The sequence below is a fragment of the Lemur catta genome, chromosome 15 (genome assembly GCF_020740605.2).
Source record: "Lemur catta isolate mLemCat1 chromosome 15, mLemCat1.pri, whole genome shotgun sequence".
Taxonomy (NCBI): Eukaryota; Metazoa; Chordata; class Mammalia; order Primates; family Lemuridae; genus Lemur; species Lemur catta.
Genome location: NC_059142.1, coordinates 38,339,758 through 38,356,459, shown reverse-complemented (window position 1 = coordinate 38,356,459; position 16,702 = coordinate 38,339,758). Strand labels below are relative to the sequence as shown.

At 35.3% G+C, this 16,702-nt stretch overlaps 1 protein-coding gene and 1 long non-coding RNA gene across 2 annotated transcripts in view; one reads left to right on the top strand and one right to left on the bottom strand.

Moving 5' to 3' along the window:
* LOC123620881 overlaps positions 1–16,702 on the bottom strand; it is a 119,530-nt gene that overhangs the window by 32,953 nt on the left and 69,875 nt on the right. The gene's annotated exons all lie outside the window — the stretch shown is intronic.
* On the top strand, positions 4,209–11,881 carry KRT222 (keratin 222). The gene is made up of 6 exons (XM_045526451.1): positions 4,209–4,384; positions 7,475–7,603; positions 8,329–8,549; positions 10,122–10,198; positions 10,379–10,514; positions 10,919–11,881. Exons 1-6 carry the CDS (start codon positions 4,289–4,291, stop codon positions 11,145–11,147), a joined length of 888 nt encoding a protein of 295 aa, XP_045382407.1. The 5' UTR covers positions 4,209–4,288; the 3' UTR covers positions 11,148–11,881.

Genomic DNA, 16,702 nt, shown 5'->3' with positions numbered 1-16,702 from the left:
CCCAACAACATTTATTAAAGAGACTATTTGTTTCCCATAGTGTCCTCTTGGTGTTCTTGTCAAAAATTAATTGGCCATATTATGTTTAGATTTATTTCTGGGCTATCTATTCTGTTCCATTGGTGCATGTTTCTGTTTTTATGCCAGTACCATACAGTTTTTTGGTTGTTTTTTTTTTTTTTTTTTTTTTTTTGAGACAGAGTCTCACCTTGTTGCCTGGGCTAGAGTGAGTGCTGTGGTGTCAGCCTAGCTCACAGCAACCTCAAACTCCTGGGCTTAAGCGATCCTACTGCCTCAGCCTCCCCAGTAGCTGGGACTACAGGCACACACCACCATGCCCGGCTAATTTTTTCTATATATATTTTTAGTTGTCCAGATAATTTATTTCTATTTTTAGTAGAGATGGGGTCTCCATCAGGCTGGTCTTGAACTGCTGACCTCGAGCAATCCACCCGCCTCAGCCTCCCAGAGGGCTAGGATTAGAGGCTACAGTTTTGATTATTATAGCTCTGTAATATAATTTTTAATCAGGGAGAATTTAATAGTAATTGTAAGTGCTTTTGAAAAATTCTAAATGTAAGTACTTTTTCTTCTCTTTGAAATTCATGTAAATCCTTTTGTGGACTAGACAGGCTTTTGTCAGCATTATGGCCCAGGAATGTCTTTCTTAAAGACCTGGGAGCCATCTCTTTGAGATGTAAACATCAAAGTGATACCACCTGTATCTCCCAGTTTCTGTGGAAAGGTAGGAGCCTAACTTCCTCAGGTGCCTTGCTCCAAGTTACAAAACCACCTCCTGTCATAAAGATATGAGAAGTTTGTTTTTCCTCTGGATAAGAACAATTAGCTAACATAGATGATCACCCCAAATTACCAGGTAAAGTTAGGATGAACTATGTGTGACAGTGTGGATGTCAAGTACTCTTACTCTAACTTTTTACTGTTTATCTTCAAAAAAAATGTGTGTAATAGATCATATCTACTTAGCTATATAAAAGGATGAGATATCCTTCTGTCTTTGCAATTTCTTAGCAGGTTGACTGTGATGTATATCACATACTGACTTAATGCTTATTCAATAATAAAAGTGTTTTCTTTCTCTTCTACATTTGTGGAAAGGATTTCTGGGTTAAGAGAAGATTTTTGTTTTTAAGTATATTTCCCCCAAAAGGTAGATGGGACAGGTGGAAATAATAATGACTGTCTTAGTGAACACAGCCTTGGACAGAGAACACCAAGGACAACATGGTCCCCTAGTCACAATTACATAAGTTCCTAAAACTCAGATGCAGCACTTTGGAGAAAAGGTAGGAGCCCCAATTGATGAGATTTCATGCACATTCTCTATAGAATGGGAGCTCAAGCAATGTATATGTCTTACTGCCTGAGCCTATGGACTCAGAATTGTACCAAGTGCAGCACAAACTACTTGCCAATATTTAACTGTGGGAGTCTTAATTTCAGGTACTTGTACTAGCAACCTATTTCCTCTGGTTGAAGAATGAGAGAAAAATGAGCAGAAGAAAACTTATATTTAAAACAGTAGCTCTCAAACTTTGCAGAATATTAGACTCGCTTGGGGAGTTTCTTAAAATCCCTATGCCCGGGTCACATCCTGAGCTATTAATAATTAAACCAGAATCTCTGGGAGGAGGACACAGTCATCACCATTTTTTAAAGTTCCCCAAGAGATTTCAATGTGCAGACACACAGACATGTCATGGATGTCCCTAGAGCCGAGGTCCTCAACCACAGAATTAGCAGTTATGAGGTGTGTTATGAGTAACTTGTTCCTATTAATAAAATACAATATTTTCAGATTATTTTCTTTTCTAATAACCAGAGTAGATTTATGACAATCCCTATAAGAATGACACCCTTGCTTGTGCATTCTGTTATGATTTCTGAAGCATAAGAGAATAGGTTGTAACTATAGCTCATGCACCAAGAATTCCATGGACCCCTCAATTTTATAAGTGCCATGGCCTTTTATGAGCTATTATTACAGATTTTTTAAATAAAGGACAGTATTTTTAGAAAGTAAAGTAGCAATATTTTTTCCTTGAAAAATGAAATTTGAGATCTAGAAATAGTTAATTTCGTGACTCACATGCTTGTAAAAATACTACCCCCCCAAAAGAAATCTGGCACTATTTCCTTTAATCTAGTATGCATGCAAAGTGTTCCAGGCATGGAACTCTCATCTGAGAGAGCCCAAATTTTAAAGCTGCACTGTCCAACCCAGTAGCCACTAGCCCCATGACTACTGAGCACTTTAAATGCAGCTTGTCCAAATTCAGATGGGCTATAAGTATAAAATACATTTGGGATTTCAAAGACAGTATCAAAAATAAAGAATGTAAAACATCTCATTAATATTTTATATCAATTGCTGTATTTTGGATCTATCAGGTTTAATAAAATATAATATTAAAATTAATTTCACCTGCTTTTGCTTATATCTTTTGATATGGCTACTAGAAAGTTTAAAATCACATATGTCATTTTGCATTTCCATTGGATATGCTTTAGGGTACATAAGAAATACCTAGGAGACCCGTTTAAAATGCAGATTGCCAGGAGGCCCTCCAGAGAGTCTAGTTCAGCTCTCCGTGTTTTAGGCAGACATTAGCAGAAGCTACCTAAAGTAGCAAGGAGCATTTAATTCATTGCTCCCTGAATTTAATTTAGGAATTTAATTCATTGCTCTCTTCCTTCACCTCCCCTACCAAGCCTAATTCTCTTCATATTCTTCAGTCTCAAATACCAAGAAAGAGAATCAGTTTGGCCCAGATAATCATCAGTGACCCTCTTTAGTCAGAGCTTTTTGTGTCATGCTACCTCACAGGGCTCTGATCAATCTATGGATTGTCCAGCAGTGACTGGTGGGGAGGGTGGGGGAAGTGAGGAAGGAGTGAGTCAGGTTAAACAAAGTACAGGAGTGACCTGGAACCTCTCCTCTCAGCAGGGGCTGTGGCTGAGCCAGCTTTGTGTGGGACTGTGGGAATCCCCGGCACAGATCGGCCTGGCCAGAAATGAGTTAATTCAGAAATAAAAGAGCAACATACACTTGTAAAGGCCCTGTGAACTATGCCCCAGGTATAATTCAGCCAAGCCACTCTACCCATAACATAACGATAGAGCCATTCCCAAAAATATTTTGGTCACATCAACCAACCAGCTGGCCAGATTGAACAAGGAATTTAGGTGGTGACAGAGAGAAGGCAGGGGCAGAGGGAGCAAAATGTGGAATACAGGCAAGTAATCAGAGCTCCAGTCCCAGTGATGTCATTACATCGCTATATGCCCATGACCTTGGGCAAGACACCTTAACCCCTCCGGCCTCCCTCTTCTCATCTTCATAGGTCACAAAATGTCAGGGATTGTGAAGATCAGAAGAAGCTGTTTTTTAAGTTAGAAGAGCTGCACATGTTTTATTTCCAGGAATGAGTTGTCATTAACTCTATGTTTACTCACAAAGGAGAAATCCCACAGTAAATCTTACCTCAACAAGCACACCCTCCACAGGGACCAAATGCTTTTATTTCTTCAACCCTGTTAAAACACTGGAAACTGTTACCTTGCAGCTCTCAGACTCCATTAGCACTTATCTCTAGCTAGAGCTTCGTCTGTGACATGCCTTCAAGGAATTCACCTCAATACCTCACACTCTATGGGGCCAGCATCCGCCATGAGCTACACAGCGTGCATTTCAGAGAAAGATGGTCAGGCCATCCAGTGACTGATGACAACTGCCGACTTAATTCGATAGTCGCTTTTTCTAATAACTGTCAGAATATTTAAGATTTACAACATATTCTAGTGATCCACCACAGCACTTCTGTTTAAAGACTCCAAACGGTAAGGAAAACTGTAAAAGAAAATTTTAGCTATCTATGGGCTGGGCCCAGATTTATTTCCCTGCAATATTTTGGGAAAACTGGATATAATTTTCTTTGCGTTATATCCCATTTCATTTCCACAAAAATGAACTCTTTTCCTCCCCAAAGTGCTCCTTTTTACAGGGAACTAATGCAGGAATACTGGGGATGTTTTTATTTTCCTTTCCTTCGTTTCTACTATGTCAACAGCAATAGAAGCAAAGGGTCTACCACAGATTTGCATAATTGATTAGAAAGACGGGCATTTCCTTGGCCTCTGAAAAAGGAGCTCTGCATCTTTAAGGCTCCGCGGGGCTCTGGCTCTCCGCGCAGACAGAGCAGGCTCTGCCGCAGCGACTCGTCCTATCGATAAGGTTCAGTTAGCCAAGGTGGAGGATGGGAAAAGAATGGAACTGTCCCAGCTCCTCAATGAGATCAGGGCAAACTATGAAAAGCTCCTCACCAGAAATCAGATAGAGACGGTGCTCTCAACAAGGATCCAGGTAATGATTTCATACAGACAGGCACCTTCCAGAATAAGGAGACAGTCCATGTCTACCCAATTCCTGTCCCGGCCTCTCTGAGGTACAGTATTTCCTTTTCGATGCAGCATATATTGGGGAAGGAATTTAGGTTCTACTACAGTGTGACTAGGACTCCAGGGGGAAATACTGTGATTATATTGTTAAATTGCCATTAAATAAATGTTGATGGATGCATTTGATTTTTATGTAAATTATGAGGTTCCTATCATTAATAAAACATGAGGTCAACGTGCAATAAAATAGTGCACTCTAACCTCTTTTAGACATTTTTCAGGAAGGAAGCATTTCAAATACCCTTCAAAGATATTACGGAGTTATTTATAGAGATAATTTAAATAACATCTTTAAAATGTAAAGCTTGATAGTAAGATTTATGATCATGTACACTTTCTAAAAATAAAACTAAGCAAAAGATTTCTAAAAGGTTTCTGTCATCATTTTGATGAGTTCAGTTTTATGCCAGATTGTTATAAATAGAAATCATCTGAGGATGGGAACATGGCATTCAGAAACAATGATATAAATTATGACAATCAAAATTTCCCAAATTGGTAATGATTCTCTATTTAGATTATAGATCTTTGCTTTTGTACTATAAGATGAGAAATGTTGATTTCTGCTTCAAAGCTTGCAATATTTAAGTATTAAAAAAAGAGAGAGCCAACTTAGATCTAAGCTAAATCCTAACTTCATATCAATTAAAAGTGACAATCACTTCCAGCAACTAATTAAGATCTCAAATCTTTAAACAAATTTAAAAACAAATATTTTAGAAACAAAAATTCAGAAATTTAGGGGTTTTTTAATTTATCTATCATACCTGGGTTCAAATTCTATTCCAAGCACCAAATATAGCAAAAAGTTTATTTAAAGACATCACCAAAAGAGAAAAAATACTGCTAAGAAACCACAGGCCTTTATTCCATTAGCAACTCGTTTTAGTAACATTATAAATTTCACCTTTGGGTAATATTTTCAGCCTTCATAAAAATTGGTCAATATCCTACATTAAGCAAAGTCACTGGGACATTCAAGTGTTGGAATAGTTCATTCACCTTTTACAAAGATAAGGAAAAAATTAATAGATGACAATTTCTGAAAGTTATAAACTAAATATTTTGCAACAGTAGAAATACAAGTTTAGTTTACAAGTCACAATACTGAAATGAGTAAATTCAAATGAAAAAGCAAGACTACAGTTATGTTTAAAGTGTTTTTTTAACGTATAACTACTTTAGAGGATTTTCTTTCCCAACTATTTTGGAAAGTCAGCTAAAATAAATTCAAGAAAGTCTGGTTATTTAATTACTACAAAATAAAGAAACATAAGCTGTTTTAGTTACAAATTTCCTGTATAACAAACCACCTCAAAACTTAGTGGATTAAAATGACCACTGTATTCTCTCTCATGATTCTGTGGGTTGACAGGGCTCAATGGGAGAGATTCTTGCACTGCTTATGGGGTTAGTTGGGACTGCAATCATCTTGGGGCATGACTGGTCTGGGACATCCAAGGTGGCTCACTCATATGTCTGGCACCTTGGCAGGGGATTGCTGGAAGGCTGGCTCAGCTGGGACAACTGGGCCTCTTTCTCTCTCCTTCCATATAGCCTCAGGTTCTCCCTCCATCTGGCCCCTCTACTCGATCTCACCAATAGGATATCCAAACTTCTTACATGTTAGCCCAGGGCTCCCAAAAGCACAGAAGTAGAAGCTGTCAGAGCTTAAGGCTGAGAACTGGAACAGTCTCACTTATGCCACATTCTGCTGGTTAAAGCAAGACACTGGTCAGCCCAGATCCATTGTAGAAGGGGACCAGACTAGGACTTGAATTTTGGGAGATGTGGTTCACTGGAGGTGATCTTGGGAATCTAGCTACCGCACAGGCTTAGCTGCCAGTTCCATACCTGAAAATCACAAGACCAGTAGATATTGGTACTTTATGTTTTCATATTTCCAAAATTCTTTACCTACTCTATTGTAGTTCCTCTGGTATGTGCTGCTTGCTGTATGAATTTGCCAAGTTAACTCTAAGAACAAATGATCAAAAAACCACAAGTAACATATAAATTTTGTTCCCTAATATCCTCCCCTAAACTTTATTCATAGACTTTCATTTACTCTGATGTTTCCTTTTTTAAAAAATCTATCGTGCAAATTAAATTTCTTAATTTTAAAATTGTATCTTTATAAGAACATAAAAAAGTTGTGATTTTTGTTTCAAAATACTACAATCAGTTCTATACATTGTTCCTACTGTTCTTGGGGCCAGATGTTGAAAATTCTGTCAACAGATACTTTCTTTTAATTCCAACATAAGCATAAAAACACTTAAAGCTAAATATAAAACATTTCCATTTGTTTTTCAATATGAAGACCATTTAGCCACAATCTTTAAAGATGTCATTTTTGTTACCCCAGATACCCAAAATTAACATGCCTTCCAACAAGATCATTCTGAAAAAGGTAAATCAACACTGGATTTTCTTAATACAGAAGTCTGTTTTAGAGCCTTAATACCTATGACAACTTAATTTTCTACATTACTAGTAATATACTTTCTAGCAGTATTTACTCCCAGTCTACGCATCCAGAATCAATCAGTTTTGGTTGCATAGCTATTTATCTGTTTTTATAAAGCAGCCTACAAGAAAATGTAAGGGAAAACAGCAGCTAATTTTCAATCTTCTTCCTTAATGATCCATAAATAATGGAAAGCTAAGAATGAGAGGTCACAAACTGAGGTCCTGCAAACTGTTTCTTTTCATTAAAATAGATGAACTTTTCTATATTTCATAGGTTATCATAGTTGCAAGGGACTTTGGGAGTAATTTTATGTCAGGGAAAACTGAGGCTGAGAATGCAATTGACTTGCTCACATATTTAATGAATTAGTAACTAGGTACTAGGACACATTTGTAATCTAACAATTTAAAGAAAAAAATAACCTGATTCCTATACAATTTTTCTATGAATACTTTTAAACATCTCATTTTCTAGAATGCTTTTTGTTTTTGTTTTCTATGGTTGTTGTTGGCCTTCTTGTAGCTAGAAGAAGATATAAGCAAAAAAATGGACAAAGATGAGGAGGCTTTAAAGGCGGCTCAAGCAGAACTCAAGGAAGCCCGACGCCAGTGGCACCACCTGCAAGTGGAAATTGAATCTCTCCATGCTGTGGTAAGAATGATCTCAGAAGTGACTGTCCCACTGAGCCCCAAGATGTTATTTGATTAAGAGAAGGAAGGGAATATTGTCCATTACTTAACAGTGAGAAAGCGAAAATCAAAGCCACTGAATTCTCTCTCTGATCCTAGTTCAAATTACCCACCCGCCTTCCTCTACCATGGCAGTGGCTGCCATCAACTCACTCAAGGTTTAGTTCACACCTGTAAAAATGAAGTGATGCTTGTCATCCTGGGGTTCTCTAAATGTTGAAATGGAAAGATAGAGTACTTGTTATTATCCAAAGTCTTAAAGCGGGGACTCTTTTATCCATGCCATTGAGACTTCTAATGGAAAAATATTGAAGCCCTTTCCTAAAATGCCTTTTATAAGCAGTCTGCTTCTGGCTTTGATATTCAATATACTATGTTTTTATTATTTTAAAAATCAAATAGGGTGATAATAAGTTAATCACACTGCAGAGGACTGGAGGGGGCATAGGAATTATCGCAGGATTTCTATGAAACATAGTATGCTCTCTCTAGTTATGTACATAGAATATAATTTTCTTGAAAATGGAGTCACACACAAAGCTGTAAGGAAACACCTCTTGCCTAAGTGAGATACAACTATTGCAACCTTTTTAAAGAAAGGATAGAACACAATGAAGACATTGCAGATCAGGTTTCAGAGACACATTTTGTGTTATTGATTGACTGATGAAGATCTATGTAAAACAGGAAAGGGGCCTTGAAAACTCCCTACATGCCAGTGAGCAGCATTACCAGACGCAGCTGCAAGACCTAGAGGCAGTGATCGAAGGACTAGAGAAAGAGCTACAGGAAGTAAGGCGCGGCATCGAAAAACAGCTTCAAGAGCATGAGATGCTTCTCAACACGAAGATGAGGCTAGAACAAGAAATAGCAACTTATCGCCGCCTTCTAGAAAAGGAAGAAATCAGGTACCTAATTCCATATAGTTAATGACAAGGGGCCAGAAATACAAAACAGCTTATGTCATTGTTGATGTAGTCAGAGAAATTAAATCTAAAGAAACCATTATCACCACGGTGTACTCACTAAACTCATACAATAAAATAGGATTAGTGTGCACTGCAAAGAACATGTGGAAGAACTTCCCAACTTTCTAAAATTAGGAACCAAATAGCCAAAGTCAGCTAGAGCAAAATGTAAATAATTCTGGATCACTACAAAATGACCTTTCGTAGCTTTCTCACTTTCCTTGCCATTCATCTCTTTTGGGATTAGCTTAGAAAATGCACATATTGTCACCACAATCACACCTGCAAGGGCCCATCCCGCACATCAAACACCAAAATAATAATAATAATGTGATTATATTGCAATACAGAAAGTAATATCATTCTGGGTCATCATTACAAGACTTCCAGATGTCCTGATAAGAAAAGGTATAGAAAGAGGAATTCTTACTAATCCATACATCATAATCTACAATCATTTATAAGGTTATATAGCTCTGAGCATGACAAAATCTCCAATTCTCTATGTTCCCATAAGAAGAAACCTTTATTCTTGCTTATTTCAGAACTCTGAGTCCTCTACAAAACTAAATGAAACAACTTTAGCCTATTATAAGTCTTGATATTTACTAAATCTTTGAATAACACAAATTTAATTAAAAATATACCACTCACTAGCTCAGCAATCTGGGGCAATTTACTTAACCTCTTTGTGCCTCAATTTTCTCATCTGTACAATGGGAATAACAATATTACCTACCTTGTAGGATTGCTGTGAGCATTAAATCAGTTAATGTTTATAAAGTGCTTAAAACAATACCTGGCTCATTGTAAGTGCTATGTAAATACATATGTGTGTATATCTACATGTATATAATGTATATGTATACATGTATACATAACACATATATGTATATATGTAACTATACATAGTTAAATAAAATAAATGGTTGTGAATTTTAATTTCTAATCATTCAAGATGTTGACAAAATGGTCTTTCATATTCCTATAACTTTTTAAAATTTTATTATGCTATATTTAAGATATACAAGAAAATTTCAAGAAAAATATAATAACCACCCATGTACCCACTTCCCCAGTTTAAGAAGTAAAATGCTTCCAAAAAAAATAAAAAAGAGTAAAATGTTTCCAATGTTGTTGAAGTTCCCTGGACACCTAAACCACAGTTCCCAACCTCATCCTTCCCCCTCACCTAACCTGGCTTCTGAATTTGACACTTATTAGTCTCATACATTCCTTTAGAGTAGTATGTATATATCCCTATACAAAGTATGGAATTGTTTTGAGTATTATTTTAACCTTTATAAAATTAGCTGTAACTTACTTTCTTTTTTCACACAATGTTATGCTTAGGAGATTCCATCCATAAAGATACAGTGTAGTTTTAGTTCAATTCTTTTCACTGCTAAATAGTATTTCCATTGTATGAATATAGTTTAACCATTCTCCTGTTTGTTTCAGTGATTTGCTAATACAGTGTTGCTGCTATAATATAATTCTTTACAATTTCAGATATTATGGTTGTATCCAAGGTGGGAAAAAAGACCAAAAACCTACCACAAGTAGAGTTGGTTTTGTTTTACCATCAGGTGAGTTTCTGATATAAATAAACTAACTTGAAAAGTAAAGTGCCATTTACAGAGATTACTGTACAAGGAAATTAAATATTCTAAAGTAGCAAAATACAGGCAATATTTGAATAAAAGTTCAACAATTTGATTATGAACAGTACATTATAATTTAATATATCATAAATAACATTTTCACAGCCATCATAAATGAAATATCTTTTTCAACAAAAGTCCCACAAAAGTGTGAGAACGAAAAAGTGGAAACAGTGACCAAGCAGGCGATATTAAATGGAAATATCGTGAAGGAGAGCACTGAAGCTCATGGCACTATTCAGTAAGTAAAGTAACTTTGGCTGAGAAATTAGAATAAACATATGTAAAGGAATTAACTTCAATTGAGTAATCCCAGTGATCAATCTTCTTTGAATGTTTCCAAACATAGTTTTAAGATACTGTGATTTTTAATCTGACATAAAAATGTATATAAACACAGATGGAAGAGTACTCAATCCTTAATTCACCATTTCTTCTAAAAATACACTAAAAATGAGAATTCCTACAGAGACATTCCACAGAATTCCTTAGGAATTATACTCATATGATTTTTAAAGCATTTACTTTATAAATTCTGCAAACGGTAAATTATACAAATTTCTTAATTTTTTCATAGATATGGAATATATACCACATATTTCTAGTATACTCATTCATATAAAAAGGTTTATTTTATCATTGCAGAACAGAGAAAGTGGATGAAGTTATTAAAGAATGGGAAGGATCCTTCTTTAAAGATAACCCTCGATTAAGGAAAAAATCTGTTTCTCTTCGATTTGATCTTCATTTAGCAGCCACCGATGAAGGGTGTTTACAGACTAAGCAGGATAATCTACCAGACATAGAAGTCAGGTTAATCATGAGAAGATCATGCAGTATCCCCTCTATCAAACCTCCATCAGCAGCTAATTAATCCAAAGATAGTGTCTGACCTGATTTGAAAATAACGTTAGGATGAACCAAGGTGGGCCGTGCTGACCCCCTCTGTCCCAAATGTAAGTTACTGAGTACATATGGAAAATGTTATAATCAGTGTGTGGTTCTCTTCAGAGGAAAAAAAGAAACAAAGTTTCTCTGAATTGAATTATGGATGTATATTTTTTTGGAGAGGGGGAAGCTTAAAAATAAAATGAGAAATTCAATACAGTTTCTATTTTATTTATTCTCCAAATAGTCTTCTTTTTCCCTTGAAATTTTATCAGGGACTGTATCATTAGCCTGGCTTAGTCAAGTCTTTGTAATTTTACTCAGTGGTTGAATACCTCAAGGCAAAAATAGTTTGTTTGGATATGATTGTATTGTGCTAAGAGTCACACCAAGTTATTCCCCATTATTCCATGACTGGTTAAACCTAAAAAGTTTGTTCTACTTAAAAAAGAAAGCAATTATAAACAAGTTTTTAAAGGGGGACTCAATATTCACTTAACCAGGATTTCTCCTTTTGAGACAATCATCTGTACACTTAGAAAAATAAGAAGAGTTCTTTTCCATGAGCAATTCTGAGCAATCTATAGGACATACCCCAGGGCTAATTTGATGATTAAATAAAATTAAGTTAATCTACATACATCTGAAAGTTTTTTGTAATCAGTATCTGATTTCCAGAAAAGTTATTTTACTCAAAGAATTTTAAAGGTTGTGTCCCCCCAACCAAAAAAAAAATCAGAAGGCCAGCTGCACAAACAAAACATGAAAAGCAAATTGAAAAAGTAGTTACTATAGTTACTAGAACAGTTACCCAACCTCTCATCATCCCAATTTTTCCATCTGCAAAGTTAAATGTGATTAGAATATTTGCTAGGAGCCTTAGATAAGATACTATATGAAGTATTATAAATATTAATATTTCTTGCAACCATTTATGTGAACTAAGATAACAGTATTGTTATCTAAGCTAAGAGTATTTGCAGGATTTGTTTTTAAACTGTTCAAACTGTAATAAATAGGGATAGAAAATATATCTGTAAGTGAAGTATTGTTGCCAAGTTTTTAAAACAACCTAATTTGTTTAATACAGGTATATTTATTTTAAGACCTTAAATAATAAATACCTGTTTTAAGATATTAGAAATTTATAGGCTATTAAATTTTTTTCTAAGCAGAGAAAATGATTGAGTACAACTCACCATACTTTTTTCCAGCTAAAGTATCATCTAAGGGCTACAGCTATGTTAGCATTTTAGTACAGCCTTTAAAATCTCTTTCTGTCTCTCTCTCTTTCTCACTCGGAGAGATACATGAGATATATATATATATATATATATATCAACCAGAAATAATGTATGTTTAAACCAGGAGAAAATTATGTTAAATAATCTTTAATATAACACAGGGATATAAAATTTTTAATTTTCTTTCAATTACTTCAGATTCCTTTTAGTCTGGCCTATTCTATTTAGTGAAAAGGGATGATTTTGTTTTGTCAAGGATATAACAGCATGTTAAGTGCTTATTCTTGCATAAGCATCTGACCTAAAATACATCCTATACATAACAATGTTTCATTCAATATTGTTACATGCTACTAACTTTACTAAAGCTTTAAAAATGCAATCATATAAGCTATTGTACTAAAGTTACTGTACTAAGCAATGGTGATCATAATAAAGAAATATATCAAGCATAATCAATTGCAGTGTTAAAAACTTAGTATTGGGCATCATGAATGTAACTGCTTATTATAGTAATTCCACTATGCATCTATTGTGTGTATAACATGTACATTTAAAAATGCAGTACTTGAATTTATAACAAAGTTTTATTTGCTTCGGAGCATTTTAAATTGAGGTATGAATTTACCAAAGTAAATGATACCACTACAATAAAAAAAAGTTGAATCATGGACTCTAAAGCTGAATTGTATTTGAGTTTGATACAGTTCTTTTAGTTCAATGGTATCTCTGTATGGTTAAGCAAAACAAAGAATTAATTGCTCCAATATGGTTGGCTCATTTGGGGAATAAAGAAAACTGCAATCACAGTAGATAGATAATGACTTTTAACTTGTTTTATAAAAGTTAAGAATAATGTATTGCTATTTCATTCCAATTTTTTAAAAATAAAAATAATCACATAATCCCATAATTCTAGGAAAAGTATAACAGTGGCCACTATTTCCAAAGCACTTACTCGGCTCCAGGCACTGTGCCCAGCAGACTCATACATAATCCCTAATCCTTACAATAATCCTACAAAATTAATAATGTTATCCTTGTTTTATAGATGAATAGAAATTAATATTCTTCAATATCTCTAAAATATTTCAAATGCATGCTTCCATAACAAAATGCAAAAACAAAGAATAATTCCAATTACTAACAATTATAGGATTCTAGCCCTGTCACTAACCATGTAACCAAGAGGAATCACATTAAGTCCCCTAGGCCTCAATTTTTACACTTGAAAACAAAGGAAAAGGTGATGCTTGGTAATAATTCCTACCCAGCCTACCTCACAGTTGTTTGAAATAACATACATGTGAAAATATCTGGTAAAGCACTGCTCAGGAATATAGTAGTATTTACATGGAAATTGTCTTTGGGAACGATGAATTTGTGAGGAAAATTATAGGTGACAATGATTAAGTAATAGTTCAAAACACAACAGGTAAAGATACTAGTTTTAATTCTTTAATTGCTGCCAGAAAAAAATATTCTTTCCCAATGAGTTACCCAATTTGAACTATTCTACCATGACAGTTTTTAAAGTGCAAAAATGTTCTCTAAAGATAATAACTGATGATTGTTTTAAGCCACAACATTTTGGGACAATTTGTTATGCGATTATATACAATTAATACTGCACATAAGCAATTTTCTTATTGATTTGTTAAAGATCTTTATATTGTCAAAATTCAGTTCGTCCTTCAGTTTGTTTTCTCAATGCATGTTTTTAAAATCTCTTAGGTAGAAAATGCTTAAATGAATTTGAAAGTTTCAAATGGAAACTTACCATAGTACATGGGCAAAAATTAAATTTTAAATAGTATACATGTATATATTACTCATATCATCAGCACATAGAATCAAAGGAAAGTTTGTTCACAAGGCAGAATTTGCTTCTATGTTTACAAGTTATGGCCAGCATGTGCACACAGATGGCCAATATTTGTAAAGATATGACAAATGTAAGTTCTGAAATAAGGTATGTATATATGAAAATCAATACAAGCTTTTCCAACTTTCCCTCACACACTTAGACTGTACACCAGGATGAAAGGTGGCCTTACTAATAACCTGTTGACAAACTTTTTCTGTAAAAGCTCAGATAGCAAATATTTTAGGCTTTTCAGGCCATAGGATCCCTGTAGCAACTATGCAACCCTGCCCTTATAACCACAAACAATCAGACAGTATGTAAATGAATGGGGGTGGTTGGGTCCAAATAAAAATTTGTTTACACAAACAGGAGGCAGCCTACATTTGGCCTGCAGCATTCATTTGCTAACCCTGGCCTAGATCCCCAATATTATCAAAGGATAATAGACCCATACCCCAGATTCTCCAGGCCCACCACATTTTCAAACATGTTCATCCTTTTCCGCATCATGTGGCAAAACTCATGTCCCAAATACTTAAGGTTATTTCAAGGGCAACACAGAGGATTGTAAAAGCAAACCATGCTTTAAAATTCTATAAAACATTGTGAATCACTCTGTCCTGGAAATTTAAGCTTCAATATTTCACAACTGTTTCTAGCAACAGAAACTGAATACCCTCAGCTGTTTCTGAATACCCTCAACAGAAACAGCTGAGAAAATTAGCTTGTTTCACCATTTTGCCTATAACCAGACTTTTATAGGTTATTTGAGTCAGGTAAAGCTTTGTTCTTCCTTTCCCTATTTTAAGAAAAAAAAATCCATTAAAAAAGTCTTCATAAAAACATACTGCAAATTCCAAGGCTCAGTATTTGGTTCAAAATCTTTCTTGAATCACAGACCTCTTTGAAAATCTGATGAAGCTATTCACCGTCTATCTGGAACAAAGCACATAAAAATTGTGTATAATGTTAACAGGTTTATAGACCTCTTAGAGCCTATTCATGTACTACTAGGTGTCCAAGCACTTCAGGTTTTTCTTTGTTCTCTCCCATTTTCTCCTTTTTTCTTCTTCTCTCCTAGTCACAGTTCTCCTTCTGCACCTAATTTTGTCTGTCTCACCAGTTTCTTCCCCCAGCAATATAGAAAAAACTCAAGAGATCTGGGCTTGAACCCCAGATTAATCACTTACTAGTCTTGGCTTCCCTGCCTTGGGGGGAAAGGACCCCAAGAAAGTGTGAGTATTGTCAGAGAGGAAAGCAGGCCAAGTTTCTGGATCATGCTACCAGAAAGAAAACTAAACTACTTTGGACCTAAGACTACTTGTGGAGTTAACAACTAGGCCCATGTGAGAGCTCCCAACAACCTTTATAGTTACATACAGTTTAAATAGTCATATTAATGTTGCATCCGTATTTTTCAAATATAATCAGGATTCCAAACATCTGTCCAGTAGTTTCCACAAATATCCTTATTCATATAAGATCATATGTTCTAATGTTTGCTTTCAGGGGAAAAAGCTCAGTGTAAGTACAATGCAGCTTGCTGGATATTTCACTCTTCAGCTTTAATTTCTCCAGGACTAGGAAACAGATTTTTTTTTCTATTACCTTTTGCCTACATCCTTCCTTTCTTAATTTTTCAAACCTTTGGGAGTAGAGAAAGAACCAAAGGAAGAAAACAAGATAGTCATTTATTTATTTAGTCCACAAATATTGAGCACCTAAATCTACCATGCACTATTCTAGACGTCAAAAGTCCCCACCCCCAAGGCTTTCATTCTGATGGGAAAGAAAAGATGACAAAATAAACACAGAAAAAGTATAGTATATTATTAGTTGGTGATAAGTGCTACAGAAAAAAAATACAGCACAGGCCATAAATAGAGAGCGGGGGTTGTGGAATGAGTTGCAATCATCAATAGGTCAGGAAAGACCTACTAAAAAGGTGACATTTCAGCAAAAACCAGGTGAGAAAGTGTATCAATGTCATTGCACCACTTAAATCCTCTCCTTTCCCTTTTCACCATTTTTGTGCCACCTCTTTCCCACTACAATGTGCTTTGTTCCTAACATCCAGTACCTGCAGTTTTTCTTCAGAGGACTCCTAGAGATGACACAACAGAGCATCTCCCGGCACTGCACTTACCCAATCCCCCCATCATAACCCCAAAGGCGGGAAAGAAACCATGCTGGAGTTGCAGCACAAAGCCAGAGAAAGAAGGTACTGGGATCCCTACTGAGGCCCCCATGTATCTTCCATTAATCCTTCACGTCTCCGATGCTTTTATATTAGAAAAGCAATTTCATGTACATTATCTCAAGTACCACTCAGGCTGTTATCCTTTAATGACCTCTCCTTTAGCCCTTCCCTTCAATATGCTCTTCAATCTCATTAATCTCTATTCTTGAGTACAAAAATATTGAAGGTGG

Bases quoted from the DNA above. Each gene is read 5' to 3' on its own strand.
- KRT222 (XM_045526451.1), top strand. From the start codon at position 4,289: ATGGAACTGTCCCAGCTCCTCAATGAGATCAGGGCAAACTATGAAAAG. The intron at 10,199-10,378 runs GTGAGTTTCTGA...ACATTTTCACAG, and splicing joins TGGTTTTGTTTTACCATCAG to CCATCATAAATGAAATATCT. The intron at 10,515-10,918 runs GTAAGTAAAGTA...TTATCATTGCAG, and splicing joins GAAGCTCATGGCACTATTCA to AACAGAGAAAGTGGATGAAG.